The sequence below is a fragment of the Chenopodium album genome, chromosome 20, assembly GCF_948465745.1.
Source record: "Chenopodium album chromosome 20, dcCheAlbu1.1, whole genome shotgun sequence".
NCBI classification, from domain to species: domain Eukaryota; kingdom Viridiplantae; phylum Streptophyta; class Magnoliopsida; order Caryophyllales; family Amaranthaceae; genus Chenopodium; species Chenopodium album.
In genome coordinates this window covers 9,542,809-9,559,578 of record NC_137853.1, presented here as the reverse complement: position 1 = coordinate 9,559,578, position 16,770 = coordinate 9,542,809, and the positions used below count along the sequence as shown (strand labels likewise).

Sequence of the window (16,770 nt, the reverse complement as noted above, 5' to 3'; positions counted from 1 at the left end):
TCCGTAAATGTTAAGAACTTTCGGTAATGGAGGTAGTAAAAGAAACAAAATGTTCCATTTTTGTACTCTATGATTTTTTGAGTTACAAATACACATTTTCGAATAATTAGGCTGAATAACTACATCAGACCGGATGAAAAAAAAAAAATAATACAACATTGAGATATTGTGAGTTTAACATATCTGTACAGCTTCTGATCGTGGTTAGCTCGGAATCCTCAGATATCAAATTACTTGTTCTGCAGTGGCGTAAAGATTATAAAAGATGGTCGCAGCAAAATAAAGTGTTGCTGTCAAGGTCAAAAACGCTTTGAAAGATCCAAGCCATTCCACAAAGTAGCCCGCACCAATGGTGCTGATTATTGCAGCCAATGTCCCTGCTGCATTTGTAATACCTGTTGATAACAGTTTGGGCTGATCAGTATCCTATACTATGCTCTTATATGCTACTCGTATATGTATAGAAAGAGATTGATCATGTACCATGAACAAGCCCTGTTGAATATGGAGCAATATCCTGCACAACAAATTTTGTGACATCTCGATTAATATTCAAGACAGTTTGCATGCAAGTCCAGACCAGACACCAATTATTTGAGTTGGTGTACTATCACTCTAAAGAGAGCATGTAAAATTAAATTGACATCACCATAACTTATTATAAAACCCATTTTCAGCAGGTTTACTTCGAGTCAAAATAACATTACCATACAGGTTTTATACCACCATCTCAGAAAATATGTGAAGGAATCACTTTTAACACGAGACCAAACTTTATACTCAACTCCTGAGTATCACCTCTGAGGCTCGAATACCTTATGTTAATTGACTTAGCTGACATCCATTATGACAACATAGACTGACTTAGAAAGAAAACTTAGGTGTGAAAAGAAAAGATAAGGGGTCATTACTTGTACATTGAGGAAATACCCAGCTTGGCTGAAAGAACTCAAGCTCAGAGCAACTGTAAGAACGACAGATGCAACTCCTGGAGTCTTGACATAATTTAAGCAAAGTAATGACAATCCAGGTCCGATAAATCCTATAGACTGCAAACATCATAACTACATAATCAATTGAAAACAGATTTATATATGCTCAACAATTGAAAAGCAGAAAATCATGATCTGTAACTAGAAGAATGCAGAGAGAAGTACTGAAAGGGACAAACTACCTGCATCATTTTACGAACAAATACCAAAGAATAGCCAGCTTTGGTTAGATAATCGGATGCTGAGCCAGCAACAAAGCTTGATACTGCCATCACTCCCCATGGAATAGCACTAAACCATGCCGCTTCTCTTAGGTTCACATTTAGTACCTGCATTCCACAGCCTAAAACCCATCAACGAAAGCTGAATGAATGTCTTTGATAACATATGGAGCAGCATGTACTGTAAATGACACTTACAGTATTGAAATAAATAGGCATCCACGAAAGAAGAACAAAATATCCCTGATAATCCAAGAAATATATGGAATTAATTTTTCAATCAGATAGTAAGCTCCTTTGTTTTTTTAGAACTATTTGAAAAATAATATTATCCTACCCAATTATTGATAATATTGGCAAGAAGGATTGCCCAAAAAGGCTTTTTTGATAAGAGAAGGCCTAATGGAAGACGATGGTTTTTGCGATTGCTGTGAGAAAACTCAACGGCCTTCCCAGCTTCGATAACTTGGACCTCTAACTTGCTGACAAAACGGCTTTTTCTAGGATCACTTCCACCTCCATAAGCCCATGCCACCAGCCAAAGTAGTCCAAGAGAAGAAAACAGCACAAAAGGTCCTGATATTCCAACTACTGACATTAAAATTGGAGTAAGGCATAAGCCTACTACATTTCCAAGTTGAAATCCTGCCATGGAGATTCCCACAGCTCGTGCACGCTCATGGATTGGAAACCACCTAATCAAAGTAAAGGTAATCAAAGCAACCTGTCTTCTTTTACTTCATTTTTTTTTCTTCGGAAAATAAAATATGAAAGAGACTGCTATGAATAATGCATATGCTTGATAACCTAAAACAGAACTTTGAACTACTATATGCATGACTTTCAGTTGGTACTGCATATAAGCTAGTACCAAAAGCTTCCGTCGTTCTAGTCATATCTTCATCATCAGATAAATTTTGCCATCGCTGTACTTTCTTTGCTGATTGATTAGCCAAAAGATTTTCCTTTAATCGTCAAAGTAATACAAGATTTGGAACAATAAACCGGGGGGGGGGGGGGGGGGGTTTACTGACACAACTACAAATTTGTAAGTTAAAATTCCTCTTTAATTGATGTACATAGTTTTAAAATAAAGACTTATGCACATATAAATTTAATGGCCATAGATAAAGAAGGAATTACCTTGATAGTAGGATGTTCATGGAAGGGAAAGCTACTCCTTCTGCCAGGCCGAAAAGAGCACGAACAGCCAAGAGGGTGGCAGCAGAGTGGTTGGCTGCCCATGGAGTAAGAAGAGTGGCCAAGGACCACAATCCAGCACCCCATGCCATTACTCGTGCTCCTCCCAATTTGTCTGCTATTGCTCCACCAACTACAGAGGATATTATATAGCCCCATAGAAATGATGACTGCAAGCAAACCAAATCATATGAAATGGATATATAGCATTTGCATGTCCAACTCCCTTAATAATGCATAAATTTGATCATCTGGTTATCTAGCATGATTACTGATTTGCAGAGTCAATGACTGGCCATGAATCAGGAAATACTCCTTAAACTCCATATCTAACATGTTTAATGTGGACATGCATATGTGTCTAGCCTAAGCTCATTATATAGACCAAGAAACCATATTATTAAACAAGTTGATGGGGGGGGATTTCCCTAAAATTAATCAAAAGTTAATAAAACTAGACAAGTAACATTTTATTATGAAATTGTAGGCGTTAAGTCTAGCTCGTACACAATCTATACTTCATTGCAGGCAAGAGTTCTGTAAAGTCTTAGTCTAGATAAATAATGGCCTGGGAAGAAGGGTAGCAATGTACTCCTAACTCATAACCTAAAGGCTGCAAGTTCAAGGCTCATCCATTCAAGGCTTTCAAGCAAATATAAGTTAATCCGATATCCTCATGTGGTTCCGTGAAGGTAACAAGGAGGCTAACACAAATAATCGTGTTAGGTAATTTCGGTAGAAAACATCAACCAGTTATACATTGCATCAGATCAACACTTTGAGAATATGAAAATTTGTGGAATCATACATTGAGTATATGTGGAGCTCCTTGAACCAAATATTGCAATATGCATCAACTCTTTGACAGTCACCAAGAGAGGGAACAAGTCCAATACAGGTTTGGGCCGCACTCGTCACCAGGTTAGAGAGAGTTAACTTCACAAGTCTAAGAAAGTTCCATTCTAAAATCAGATGGCAATAATACACTCTCCTACACAATGTGAGATGAGTACATTTAGGGGTGAAAGTTCGGTTTGCGGTTTGGATTATAGACAAAACCGAATCCAATCCGAATTAATTCGGTTTCGGAAATCTCAATCTGATTCCAAACCGAATTAAGATTCGATCCAATCCAATCCAAACCGAACTAATTCGGTTTTTCAAATTAGAATCCAATCCAAACCGAAATTTGTTCCCTTCTTTTGCAACATTCAAACCCGAAACTCGAACTTCACCTAGAAAATTCCTACAATTATTTCTTGTTACTACATTCTTTGTGAGAGAGTAAGATATTAAGAAAGGAGAATTGAAAATTAGGTTTTTTTTAAAGTTTATATTTGAAAGGGGAAAGTGGTTGGATAATTTGAAAAAGAAAATTGGCTTAAATTATTGGGTTGAAATTCGGTTTGTAATTCGGTTTTCGGTTTTTTTAAACCCCAAACCGAATCAAACCCGTAATCCATATTTTTTAATCTTTTCAATCCAATCCAATCCAATCCAATCCAAATTCAAAAAAAAAATCCAAACCGAATTACTAATTCGGCTTGGTTTTCGGTTCAGTTCGGTTTTAATCCAAGTTACTTTCACCCCTAAGTACATTCATTAAAGCCTAACCGTAGGCCTAACTCTAATATCATGTTAAACACAGGCCTAGGTCACACTCATCACTAAGAGAGAGTCCACTTCATAGGTTTAATGAGGTTCCATCCCAAAACCATATGGAAATAGGATGAATAGCCCTTTAATCTTATAAAGTGTTAACTCTTTCATCTTTTATGTGAAACACTCACATGTGTTGTGGAAGACCATGCTTCAACACAATATATTCAGAAGTACATAAGTGTTTTGTTACTACTAATATCATTATCGTTAAAGTTTCCCAAGTGTGTCCCAAGAACAAATGTCCCACATTGGCGAAAAAATGAAGAAAGGTGACTAGTTTATAAGGTTGTGGCCATGTGTGCCGTCCTTCCTATGACCATATGGCTTTAGGATGGAACCTCATAAGATTGTACTAACTAATATGATTATACTTACTTCATATTACACTAATTGTATGTGTCAAAAACAGGTTTTTTGTGTTGAAAACATCAATCTAGGTGAAGGGATTTGAATGTGTGACCTTATTATACACAGACCCTTAGTCTTAACCATTAAGCCAAGACCTCAATGGTTAACTGACAACATCCGCTACAGTATTAGGCTTTCATGGCTTGTCAATTGTGTATTTATAAACGCAATTTCACTTACACTTGTATGTGATCAAACTATCCTCAACATACATGGGCAATCCACACATAGCAACATAACAAATATAAAAAAAAAAAAAAAAAAAAAAAAAAAAAAAAAAAAAAACCATAGCACCAAAATAATAAATTCCCCCCAAATACTAAATGTGACTATCTGAGTAATCATAATTAACAAAATCCTCAAGCTATAAACTAAAATTAAACCAATAATTGATAAGATCAAAAGAATAATCTAATCATATGTTACCTGAACAATTCCAACAAAAGAAGTGGACCAACCATTAGTACGAGCCAAAGGAACAATAGCAACAGACATTACAGTCCTATCCGCATTACAAAGACACATCACAAACGCCACCAAACAAACCACCGTATATCTATACTTTTCCACCACCAGTGGTGCACCACTAACTCCTTCTCCCTCCGCCGCCATGCACTTCACCGTTTCCACCCGCCTCGGCCTCGCTCTACCATAATTTTTATCACCAATAACACCCATTATTCTCATTATTCCACATCTTTTTTCCACAATACTAATCATTCGGGTTTTGATGAAAGTGTTCACCGGAATCTTGTTTTGCCGCCGTAAAGTTTGTGATGATGGATGATGATGGCATGGTTGTAGTAAGAGTTTGTGATGAGTGTTGTAGGAAGATGATGAAATTATGGCTGCCATTTTTATGAGGGCATTGATGAAATCAAGATTGAGAACTAAGTAATTAAGTTTAATTTGGGTGAAGTAGATGGTTCATGGTTGTCGTTTTGGATGAGCCAAATTTATTTGCCTGGTGATTGCTACTGGACAAATGGTTTTTTTTTTTTTTTTTTTTTTTTTTTTTTTTTCAGGCAACATTGTGTATTTGTGTGTCTCATGTCGCATGTTACTTGCATTATTTCGATTAAATATGTTTGTCAATCAATCAATGTACAAAAAGTTTCAACCATAAGTATGTTTAATAATCTACTAGTAGTAATTAAAATCATAGAAATTAATAATAAGACAGTATTTATTACTCAAACATATCTATAATTCTATATACCAACAAAACTTATTGTTTAATATGATTAAAATATGACGATATGTGTACGTTAATTCACAGAGACAAAAATGTATCAAATGGTGTTTATTAGATTTATATTAATGTATATTTTCCAAATCACAAATTTTTATATGTGGATGGCCACACCATATGGTCACTGGTGAGCTACCGTGGGGTTAATGTATATTTTCCAAATCACAAATTTTTATATGTGGATGGCCACACTATATGGTCACTGGTCAACCACCGTGGGATTATTTCGTGAGTATTGTAAAGGTTACTCAATCAGTGTTACAGGGGTTACTTCGTTTATGTTACGTTACAAGGGTTATTTCATCAGTGTTACAAGGATTATTCGGTCAGTGTTTTAGGAGTTATTCGATCAGTACTACATGGATTACTTAGTCAGTGTTATAGGGGTTACTTTGTTCTTTTACAAACGACCACATAGTGTGCCTACCCCCGCACACAAAACATGTTAGGGTCGAGTATATTTCTAATATGGGATAACAAATACGAAGTAATAATTAATGGGTTATATACTTAGGGGCCGTTTGGTTCGCACAAGGTAATCAGAATGCAATGAACAAAGAGAATGGAATAGAATGGAATGAAAATACCTTATTTTTGTTTTGTTGTTTGTTTTAAAAACAAAGGGAAACAATCCCACCACCACCACAACCACCACATATTTCATTAATTCCACCTTTTCCAGCCACCAAACCAGTCGCCGCCCTTCGCAAGCCCTCCCCCAACCCTCGCTGGCCCCAACGCGGCTCATCCCTCCCTCGAAAAACCTCCCTTAGGCAAGAAAAACCCTAAAAACTACCCTCTCTCCTCGTAAAACCGTCAGCCGCCTCTCCCACCACCCTCGAAACCCTAGGCTTACGATTTAACGGGGAGGGAGGGGAGTTTTAGGGTTTTGCAGGGGGCTGGGGAAAGTTTTACAAGGAAGGGGAAGGGCGGTGGAGGTGCGGCAAACGATCGGAGGTAGAGTGGCGGTGCGGTGGCTGATTTCCCGGTGGTGATTGTAGTAAGAGGGTGGTGGTATGGTGGTGAGATGGTGGCCAAGAAATGGAAATGGAAAAGTCTAGGGGGGTGGAGAATGAACTTAGAGGGATTTGGGGGAAATGAAGAGGGTAAAGGAAATGGGAAAAATGATTTAACAAACAACAAGAGAATGAGAGCAGTTGATTCTCATTCTCTTTGATGATTAACCCCAACCAAACGACCCCTTATGTTATAGGTTAAGCCTACCCAACCACCTTGCACACGAGCACAGCCAACACACCCCTTGCCGTCTTTAATCACAATTTCGAGTCAATCGATTCCAGTCTGGATTTTTGAAGCATAGTCTCATAACGCCATCGTAGTAAAGACTTCTACAATTATAATTTCCGAATTTGTTTAGTTTCTGGGACCGCAATTTCTTTTGTACTCCTGGAGTACCATGCACAAGGTACTCCAGGTTGTGTAGATTTTATGTTATTTCGACGTAAACTTCTTATTATTTGATTTGTATGTATGTTATTTTAAAATTAATTATATGTTATTTCGTATGTACATTCTTTTGTATTCTTGAAATACAAAGTTTTTGTTGTTTCATGTTATTTTAAATTTGTATTATGTTATTCAGTTATGTATTTGATGTTATTTTACTATACAATAATGTTATTACATAAATTTGATCATTGTATACGAATGCTACTTTATTTAGTATATTATGCTATTCAGTATATTATAACTCTATGTTATTTGATTGAAAACTTTTTGTTACATAACATTACATGCTATGTTCACCAGGCCATATTTATCTCTTTCGATTTTATTCTCTATTTTTATTTAGCTACTTCCTCTAAAATAAGTTTAAACAAAATAACAAGTTTTTGGCAAAAAAATACAATGTTTAATTAATATAAAAAAATAAGTTATATTTAAAAAAAAAAATAACACCAAGTTTAAGCAAAATAACCTCATACTTAAAAAGATCGTCATATGATTTAAACCAAAATAACACAATTTAATGTTTTTTTTTTAAAAAAAAGGCTAATATAATATATACTAACACAATGTTTAAGCAAATAACATAATAGTTTAGCAAAATAATATAAGATTCAATCCAAAATATAACGTGTATAGCATAATAGGAGTACCATACTCCAAGAGTACTTAATACTAATTGTTCTGGGACAATAGAACATACTTCGAAGGTCGTTGAGAAAGGACCCTGAGAGCTTGAGCTCCATTTGCCGGTTACAGTCGTCGGCAAAATCCACAACTCCGGCGTTCAATTTCATCAAAAACACAAACTTTTCATTGGTACTTTCGCAGCAAAGAACAAATTTTTATCCCACTGCAAAACCAGTAAGCGATTTTACTCTTCAAATTGTCGCTAAATTACCCATCTTTTCGCTTTTTCTGTGCATAATTTGCCCATTTGATGCAATTTAATTGATTTGTATAGTTTAGGTTTGACATTTTTCATGATTTCTATCATCGTTGAATCAAACATTAGTTTGTTTGCCCTAATGTTATGAGGGTTTGAACCTTTGAATTGAAGAACAATAACAAGAACAAATTTTTGTGACATGGGTGATTTATATAATTCGAATTACACTTCAAGATTAGTCCCACCTTTATCAAAATCGCAATACCCAGAAAGCATACAGCGTGGAAATCAAGGGAAAAGTAGTTTCCCAACTTACCTTGATGTTCCTTATGTGACCCCTAGAACTAGAATTCTATGTGATATCATTTATGGAACCCCGGTATCGGATATCGAAGCTGCGTTGATTAGTAGTGCCATCACCCCTAGCCCCGAGCTTGTCGAGGAGGTGCTTAAGCTCTCCTATGGTAGCCCTGATGCTGCTGTGAGCTTCTTTCGTTGGGCGGGGCTTGCTCATAAACCCTCGGTTTATGCTTGGAACTTGATGGTTGATTTGTTAGGGAAGAATGAGATGTTTGATCAATTATGGGCTGCTATTAGGTCTATGAAGGAAGCGGGGTTAATTTCACTTCCCACCTTTGTGTCTGTTTTTGGGAACTACTGTGCGGTTGGGAAATTTGACGATGCTATTATGACGTTTGATGTGATGGATAAGTATGGGGTTGAGCCTGATGTGGTTGCAGTGAACTCCTTGCTGAGTGCTATTTGTCGAGAGAAGGATCAAACTCAAAGGGCTTACAATTTCTTTGACAAAATTAAGGTGAAGGTTCCACCGGATGGGGATACCTTTGCTATTTTGTTAGAGGGTTGGGAAAAAGAGGGCAATGTTTCCAAGGCTAAGACCACGTTTGGGGAGATGGTGGTTCGTGTTGGTTGGGATGAGAAGAACATGGCGGCTTACAATGCATTTTTGATGACTCTTGTTCGTGGATCACAAGTTGATGAAGCTGTCAAGTTTCTCAAAGTTATGAAAGGGAAAGGCTGCTTACCAGGTTTGAAATTCTTTACCAATGCTCTTGATATTCTTGTTAAGCAGAATGATTCAACCCATGCTGTACCTTTGTGGGATACGATGGTGGGTAGCGGCATAATGCCCAATTTGATCACGTTTAATGCCATGATTGGCCTGCTGTGCAACAACAAAGATGTCGACAATGCATTCCGCTTTCTTGATGAGATGCCGTTTTATGGAGTCTTCCCTGACTTGCTAACATATAATATGATCTTCGAATGTCTGGTAAAGAACAAGAAGGTTCGCGAGGTGGCTAGCTTTTTCAAAGAGATGACAAAGAATGAAGTCCCTCCTACAGTGGCTAATTGTGCTGCAGCTATTGAGATGCTATTTGAACGTGATGATCCAGAGACAGGGATTGAGATTTGGAACTTTGTTCTTGCTAATAGAACGATGCCTGTTGATGAATGTGCTAATGTGCTCCTCATGGGGCTGTGTAAGGTTGGTCGTTTCTCAGAGTTGAAGAGGTTTGCCTATGATATGCTGGATCAGAGGATTATTATTTATGAATCCACAATGAGGACATTGCAAAAGATCTTCTACAAAGAGGGCAGAAGTGCAAGAGATACTTACGACAGCATTGAGAGGAGGTGGAAAGCTTCATACATAAGATAGCCTTGAGAGGAGGTGGAAAGCTTCATACTTCAGATAGCCTTGAGAGGAGGTGGATAGCTTCATACTAGTACTGACACTTTATTCCTCTTTCTCTCCCTCTCTCTCTCTCTCTCTCTCTCTCTCTTTGCCTTCCACCTTATGTTATTCTATCAAGCAGCATTTAAGTAGTTCTTCTCCATTTTCTGTGCAGTTGCCGCTGTAATTGAAAAAGCTTTTTTGATATGAGGTTATTTCTTTTGTTTATTACTTGGGCAAAACTTTTCCTGTTTTGCTCCCCCTTATTATCTATTAGTCCTTTTTCTAGTCAAATCCACTCCTGAACACTGAAAGGTTATACATTTACGTATGTTTACAATTGCCTTCTGCTTCTCAGTCATGCTGTTCATTTCAACTATTCTGTCTTGAACATACCTTTCCTTAGCTACAGATAGTGTACTCTGTAGTAATGTTCCCTGGTGAAAGCACGTGTTATATGTTTGCTGTTGCCAGTCAGCTGTGCAAATTTTCAAAATTCTTGATTAATCTCTGCATCAACCCAACCGCTTTTCAACTAGCCTCCATGGTATCTTCTGTGAAAGAAAACAAATGTTCTGTAGTACAATCCTTAAGCCTTTTCCTTATGATTTGGAGTCTGGATGTCATTATTCCAAGTCCAGAACAGCTTCTTGTGATGCAGGAGCCAAGTGCACTCGCAAAATTTACTGAAGATGCTGAAGTTTGCAGATCACCATCGTACTCTTCTATTTTAGTTGACAGTTCCAAGTCTTCCGACTGCCTAAGCTGCCCAAATTTTTTTTCCCGAGGAGTCACTTGTTTAGGAAGCATTTTTTCCTGGTTTGCTGCATTTATGGACTGAAGAATTCATTTAAGCCCTATCAACTGAGGTAAGCTCCCTTCATCATAATATCTGAAAGTTGAAAGTTGGTAGAACATTCTTTCCTTCTAGAAAGGGAGGTAAGCCAAACAGTGTATATGAAGGCCATCTTGATGCTACAGGTGGATGATATATTACTGTCCTTGATGGTAAGCCCTGTTCAAATGCCAGGAGGTTTCTCCTCACTTTTGAAGCCCATGTCCAAGCTAGAAGATGAGAATGTCTCCATCTTCCTTTGTTGTGCTGCTGCTGTCTTTCAATCTGGCATTGCCTCCTAAATCTAGAAGATGAGAAATTCTGCAACTCCCTCGTCATTTATAGTAACTTTTGTGAATTCTGTAATTCTACGTTCTTTAAATTTGCATTAAAGAAGTCTCTTAAAGCCCTAGGCTAATGCCTCATTGCAGCTTCTAGTTGGTGATCTTTTGACCCTTATTTTTACTTCACCGTGCTGTCAAGGCTGATTAAAATTCTTAGACCTCTTTTGTTCATCTTTTTCGAAAATATTTTATTTTCGTTTTAGTTCTTTTATTTATTTCTTTTTTGGAAATTCCTGTTTATCACAAGAATTTAAAGGGGATGTGCGGCTGGACTATAGAATCATATTGCTTGTCTATCATAGCTTCTCTGTGATTGTTTTAGATTGGGCCCGGGTATATAATTTGATAGCATTGATACCTAGTAGGCTAGTATTGTTAAGTTATGCCAATTTGTGCTGCATTCAATTATGAATTTGCCCTTTTCGATTTGCAGTTTGCTGACAGGGAATTAGGTAGCTATGTGATACTGTAAAAATTCTTAAAACGTTCACTATTGTTCATTTGCCTTCCATCTAGTTTCACAATATCTTGATCAAGTTGTGCTTTCCTCACTGCAAATTTCAACTTAAGTTGAGATGGTCTACACTAGATGAGGAGTCATATTGAGTTGGTGACAATAGTGTATGGTGTTCTTCATAGATATTGTATTTTTAGTAGATAAGTCTAGTACAGGTGGTAATGATTAGTCATTGGAAAGGGTTGAAAACTTGAGGATTGATGTTAAATTATAGAAAAACAAAATATTTGGGGCATGAAGTGTGCACGGAGGAAAGTGTAGGTGCCTCTACTAAGACTATTGCTTAACATTGAATTATTGCTAGTGTTCATCTCTTATCATTGTGTTAATGGTTGTACTGGAAAGCTGGACTGTCATTCCTTGCCATTGCTTCTATTATGACTTTTTAAGTAACCATATGCTGCTGGGTAGATAGTAGATACTACTTTGGGGTGTAGAACCTCAGTATTTTTTTGATGTGTGTTTCCTTTTAGATTTATTTTATTGGTTGTTACGTGATCTTTTCTGATGTTACTTTTTTCTGGCTTCTTTCTTTCCTTATTTTTACCCGTTGAGTAAGCCTTTTAAGCTCCTATGTTTAATGACCTAACTAATACTATGTCCGCTTCTGAAAGCTCTTAGCACTTTTTGTTTTCATCCGTTTTAGAATGTCTTAACACTTTCACTTTATTTTATTTTTGGCAAACTCTCTTTTATACTACCTTACCTCACAATATTTACACCTTTCCAATCACTTTGCTTAACTTATCCACTTTTTTTTTTTACACTCTATCTACCTTTTTCATACACCCATTCACCACAGCAACACCATCACTCTAATTGCCTGATTTTTTGTGCAACAGTAGATGTTTAAAACTTTCGGAAACAGATTTGAGATAGTTACAAAGACGATGGGGAACTATGAAAACTTTTCTTGTGAAACAGTTACAAAGACATTTTGACATAGAATAGGGCTGGTGTGAAAGAGAAAGTGGAGAAGTGACTTCTCTGAGTCCATAGATTGGTTCTTTTTTGTATTCTAGGAAATTTTCTCAAGCATTGGAAGAGAAATATGCAATACTATAGTCAGCTCATAACATGGAAGGTATGTTGGGTTTGTGCCTGTGCGGATATGTCTGGTTTGTTTGTAATACTTTTTCGAAAACTTATATCCACTGATAGAGACAAAGATGGTATGGAAGTCGGAAACTGTCACAGGTGATTACAGCATGTCATTGGTTGATATTGCCTCTATGAAGTAACTCCTGCAGGATTTCCTCAGTAGGCTCAGTTATGGGAATAAACTAGCATCAAGATCTATTGATATGCAGAACGTAGGATTAATTTTGATTTGGCAGCAATTTATCTGCACTTACATCAAATGATGTTAAGTAGAGAAAGTTATAGATGTAAAATTTGAAGGTTTGGTAATTGTTGCTTTAAAAAAGAAGATAAGCATTTTGGCTTGTATAGCAAATAAGATTTTGAGGTATCAACTACAATGAAGGACAAAGATGTAGGAGAGAGCCAAAATTTCTTGAATTGACCACAAGAGGCAATTATAGTTTGCGTTTCACCATAAAACATTGATATGGCTTATTTTCTGCCTCCACTTCTTATTCATTCTGGAGGAGGAAGCCAGTCATTGCATGTAGAGTAGAACCATGGACAAAGATGTGTAGTTGCAGGGATACGACTACTTATATCCAGCCCCTACCCTTCTTAGAGCCGAAACTTCGTAGAAGCATGGGTTAATCATGGTTATAATTTGCTACCCTGATACATCTCCTGTAGCAGATTACCACTATTGTATTATTGATTATCTGTGATTCTTGTGCTAACAAAGCTCCTGTGGGCTGTGGATGAAGCTGCGTGAGATGCGATGATTAGAGCGCTTTGATTGATTATAGTTAAAAATTGGAGTTGCATCTGTCCATTATCCTCCATGTTTGAGCTCAATTCTTCCTTTCCTCACTGTGGTATTTGAGAAGTTTTGGGCTTGTTTGGCTGGAAAAAATGATAAAAGAGAAGATCCCACCTGGTGAGAATTCTAGTGCTGTTGTAGGTATGTGTGCACGACAGAAGACTCCGAGAGTTTCTTTAATGCCATCTCTATGTATATTAGTAGGAAATAAAAAGTATATGATTAACAAATATGTTACCTTGTGATTAGCACATGTTGATTGTGAATGCTCTCGATAAATCAAATTGAAATTCCGCCAGCTGATTGATGATCACTACCAGATTGAATTGTTTCCTCAGGCGGCTAACATATATTTCCTGTAAGACTTTTTTATTTATCATGCATATACTTGTCTGGCAGACTAGCACTTATGTCTTAAAAATGCATTGTGTTAGAGTTGTGCATCAGTCAGCTGTGAGTGCCTGTGTTCATTGTAGCTTCAAAACTAAGTGCTGCCAACAGATTTGTATTCTGCTCTGCTGTGGTGCTGCCTTCTTTACCCTCGTCAAATTTTCATTTTCTGTTTTATGGAGATCAGAAGCTTATTTATGACTGTAGTAAGGTTCCGACTTGCTTACATCAGATCTTCCCTTTAAGTTGCCTTCAGAGCATCTCTGCCTGTGTTACTGGTATCAGCTGTCTCGATAACTCAAATTTGACAGTGATGAATAACAGGTTTATGCTGTTTATTATGTATGATTGGACTTATATCTGTTTTTTTAGCTTTAGCCATTGTTTCAGAAATTTTGCTCTGAAAAACTGGGATTCAGTTCAGATTTTGATAGACAGGTTACTCTTCATTCCCATTGTCAATTGATTTTGCAGCATTTTGGAAAGGAACGTAAGTTGATCCAAAGTAGTGAAGCACGGTATATTTTATGCTCGAGAGAGCAGCATATAACATACTCGTATAAAGATTGCATTTTTTTAAGGACAGTTATGACCTTTGTTGCTTTAATTGGCCAAGTATTAGCCTAATATAATTGGACATTTCTCCTACTATAAAGTTTAGAACTAGTATTTTACAATATTTATAAAGTATAAGGGCCTGTTCTCATTGACTGAACTCAGCTGAACTGAACTGAACTAAACTCAGCTGAACTGAACTCAACTGAACTGAACTCAACTGAAATGAATATTTTATAAGAGAAGGAAATTAGGAGCTGAACTGAACTGAGCTGAGCTGAACTGAATTGAACTGAACTGAACTGAATTTCAACGTAAGAGAACAGGCCCTAAGTATTGACTAGAGTATTAACTAATGTCCAAAAATAACATTTCAACAACTAAATGTTAGACTCATTATGAAAAAAATACTTTTGCGTCTTAAAAGATGTTCTCTATCTTTTCTTCTTTGTTCTTCCTACTTTTTTTTTTTTCTTTTTTGTTTATGCGTTTGTGTTTACTTATGAACTGTAAAGTCCACAATGATATTGTAATGAACTAATGATGTTTTGTTGTAGCATAACTACCATGTTCTCTTCATAAGATGTTTAACATACAATATAAATTTTTTAGTGATTTTGGCTCATGTTGTCTTGCATTTTCTATTTATGTGTAATAGTAAGTGATAATCATTGATGATTTTTTAATTAAAAAATTATCTTACTAATAAAGTTTAAATCATAATATGGTTGTTGAACAAAAGAAAAGGTAATTTTATTAATACTACGTATTAATATTAACATTTATTACAAAACAAAATAATTTATTTATTAACATTTTTTTTATTTATTTCTCTTCTATTTTGAGAAAGAATCATTTTCCTTACCTTTGTACATGTATTTACTTTATCTAGAAAATCCAATGAAGTACTTGCAAAACCAAAAATAGATCTTTTCACTAAAAAAGATTTTATAAACACAAAAATTAAAAAGGACCACACACTGATATTTTCTAGAGCAAGCGTGGTATTTTCTTGTCTTTAGTACTCAAACACTTGAAAAAAAAAAAATGTTCACCAACAACAACAAATAAAGCACAAATATTTTCCTCCTAAACCCATATTCTTTAACGTACGATAATTAATAAAATTATTAAAATAAATAAAAACATACCATAATAAAGATTCCTAAGATCCAAAATATAATATTCTAAAGTAGTCTAACATTCCAACCTACCCTTAAATTATACACAAACTTTACCTTGAGGAAAAGAAGATACCTAAACCTTCCCTGCCAATTAAGAGCAGGAACCTCTCATACCTCAACCTTCTCCTCCCTCTTTCACCTTACTTCCTTCCCAAAACATGACTACCATCATCACACCACCATCCCTACATAACTAAGTCGCGACGTCGCCTAACATCCCTTCTATTTCTTATAAACGTTGGCTTAATGCCGAACGTTACCAAAGTTTCCACCATTCATTTCTCTACCACGACCGCCATTTCTTATCATCAATGCCTTTACCTTATCACCGTCACCACTACCAACGCCGCACCCACCCGTTGATATGGTGTGCCGCCATAATATGCACATTTTGCACGATCATTGTAATCATTTTAGGCATTGTTGTGTTCGTAGGGTACCTTGCCTTACGTCCAAGTATACCCTTTGTTAAAGTTACGTATGCTCACCTAGATAAATTCGAGTATAGTCAAGCCGGTGTCCTTAATACCGAGATGAACATCGTTTTTCAGGCCGAAAATGATAATGCAGAAGCACAAGCTAGCTTTTCGGATTTTACGTACTACCTCAGCTTCCATGATATACAAATTGCTAGGCTGAAAAATCTACCATTCAACGTAGACAAGAATGATAGCGCGATTTTTAACTATGATGTTAAATCGTATTCAATACCATTGGATCCACAACACTCGGCTATAGTAGATCGATCGTTGAAGCAAAATAGAATTTCATTTGATTTAAGGGGATATACAAGAACAAGATGGAGGGTTGGACCGATTAAATCGGTCAAATTCTGGTTGCGTTTGAGTTGTGAGCTCAAATTTCAGGGTGATGGGAGTTATACTGCGGATTCTCATTGTAACTCTAAATCAAAATAAAACAGGTTTTATTTTTCTTTTCTTAGTTTATTCTTTGAGAATTTGTAAAAAAAAAAAAAAAAAAAAATACAAAAATTTTAAAGTAGGTTGGTATAAATTAATTAATGGGTATACTTTTGTGTATACATTTCTTTTCTTAATTTGTTACATTTTAGAATTATGTTACGTTGGTTAATTGCTTAGCACTTTTTTTTTTCTATTAATACTTGAAAATGCTCCTCAAATTTATTTATTTATTTTTTTTAGGAGTTGTTAGAGAGAAAAAATCAATGAAAGTAGATTCTCTTTGCCTTTAAATTTCACATTTTTCATTTTTCATTTTTAAAGAGATGATA

General features: G+C 36.1%; 3 protein-coding genes across 3 annotated transcripts; 2 read left to right on the top strand and 1 right to left on the bottom strand.

Annotated features, from left to right (window-relative positions):
• Nucleotides 1-5,436, bottom strand: LOC145598303 (putative anion transporter 3, chloroplastic). Its single transcript, XM_081654641.1, has 8 exons — nucleotides 4,910-5,436; nucleotides 2,357-2,583; nucleotides 1,551-1,908; nucleotides 1,412-1,456; nucleotides 1,175-1,321; nucleotides 912-1,049; nucleotides 484-517; nucleotides 1-395 (listed from the first exon to the last, which is right to left on the bottom strand). Exons 1-8 carry the CDS (start codon nucleotides 5,336-5,338, stop codon nucleotides 226-228), a joined length of 1,548 nt encoding a protein of 515 aa, XP_081510767.1. The 5' UTR covers nucleotides 5,339-5,436; the 3' UTR covers nucleotides 1-225.
• A 2,474-nt stretch (nucleotides 5,437-7,910) lies between these two features.
• LOC145597998 (uncharacterized) lies at nucleotides 7,911-11,171 on the top strand. The gene is made up of 2 exons (XM_081654284.1): nucleotides 7,911-10,659; nucleotides 10,772-11,171. The coding sequence occupies exon 1, from the start codon at nucleotides 8,291-8,293 to the stop codon at nucleotides 9,773-9,775; it is 1,485 nt and encodes a 494-aa protein (XP_081510410.1). The 5' UTR covers nucleotides 7,911-8,290; the 3' UTR covers nucleotides 9,776-10,659; nucleotides 10,772-11,171.
• A 4,479-nt stretch (nucleotides 11,172-15,650) lies between these two features.
• Nucleotides 15,651-16,535, top strand: LOC145599225 (NDR1/HIN1-like protein 12). The gene has a single exon (XM_081655628.1). The coding sequence runs from the start codon at nucleotides 15,830-15,832 to the stop codon at nucleotides 16,433-16,435; it is 606 nt and encodes a 201-aa protein (XP_081511754.1). The 5' UTR covers nucleotides 15,651-15,829; the 3' UTR covers nucleotides 16,436-16,535.
• The last annotated feature ends 235 nt before the right edge of the window (nucleotides 16,536-16,770 follow it).

Coding starts and splice junctions, on each gene's coding strand:
- LOC145598303 (XM_081654641.1), bottom strand. CDS start 5,338: ATGGCAGCCATAATTTCATCATCTTCCTACAACACTCATCACAAACTC. Junction 2,584..4,909: donor CTTTTGTTGGAATTGTTCAG/GTAACATATGAT, acceptor GTTTGCTTGCAG/TCATCATTTCTATGGGGCTA. Junction 1,909..2,356: donor ATGAACATCCTACTATCAAG/GTAATTCCTTCT, acceptor TACTTTGATTAG/GTGGTTTCCAATCCATGAGC.
- LOC145597998 (XM_081654284.1), top strand. CDS start 8,291: ATGGGTGATTTATATAATTCGAATTACACTTCAAGATTAGTCCCACCT.
- LOC145599225 (XM_081655628.1), top strand. CDS start 15,830: ATGCCTTTACCTTATCACCGTCACCACTACCAACGCCGCACCCACCCG.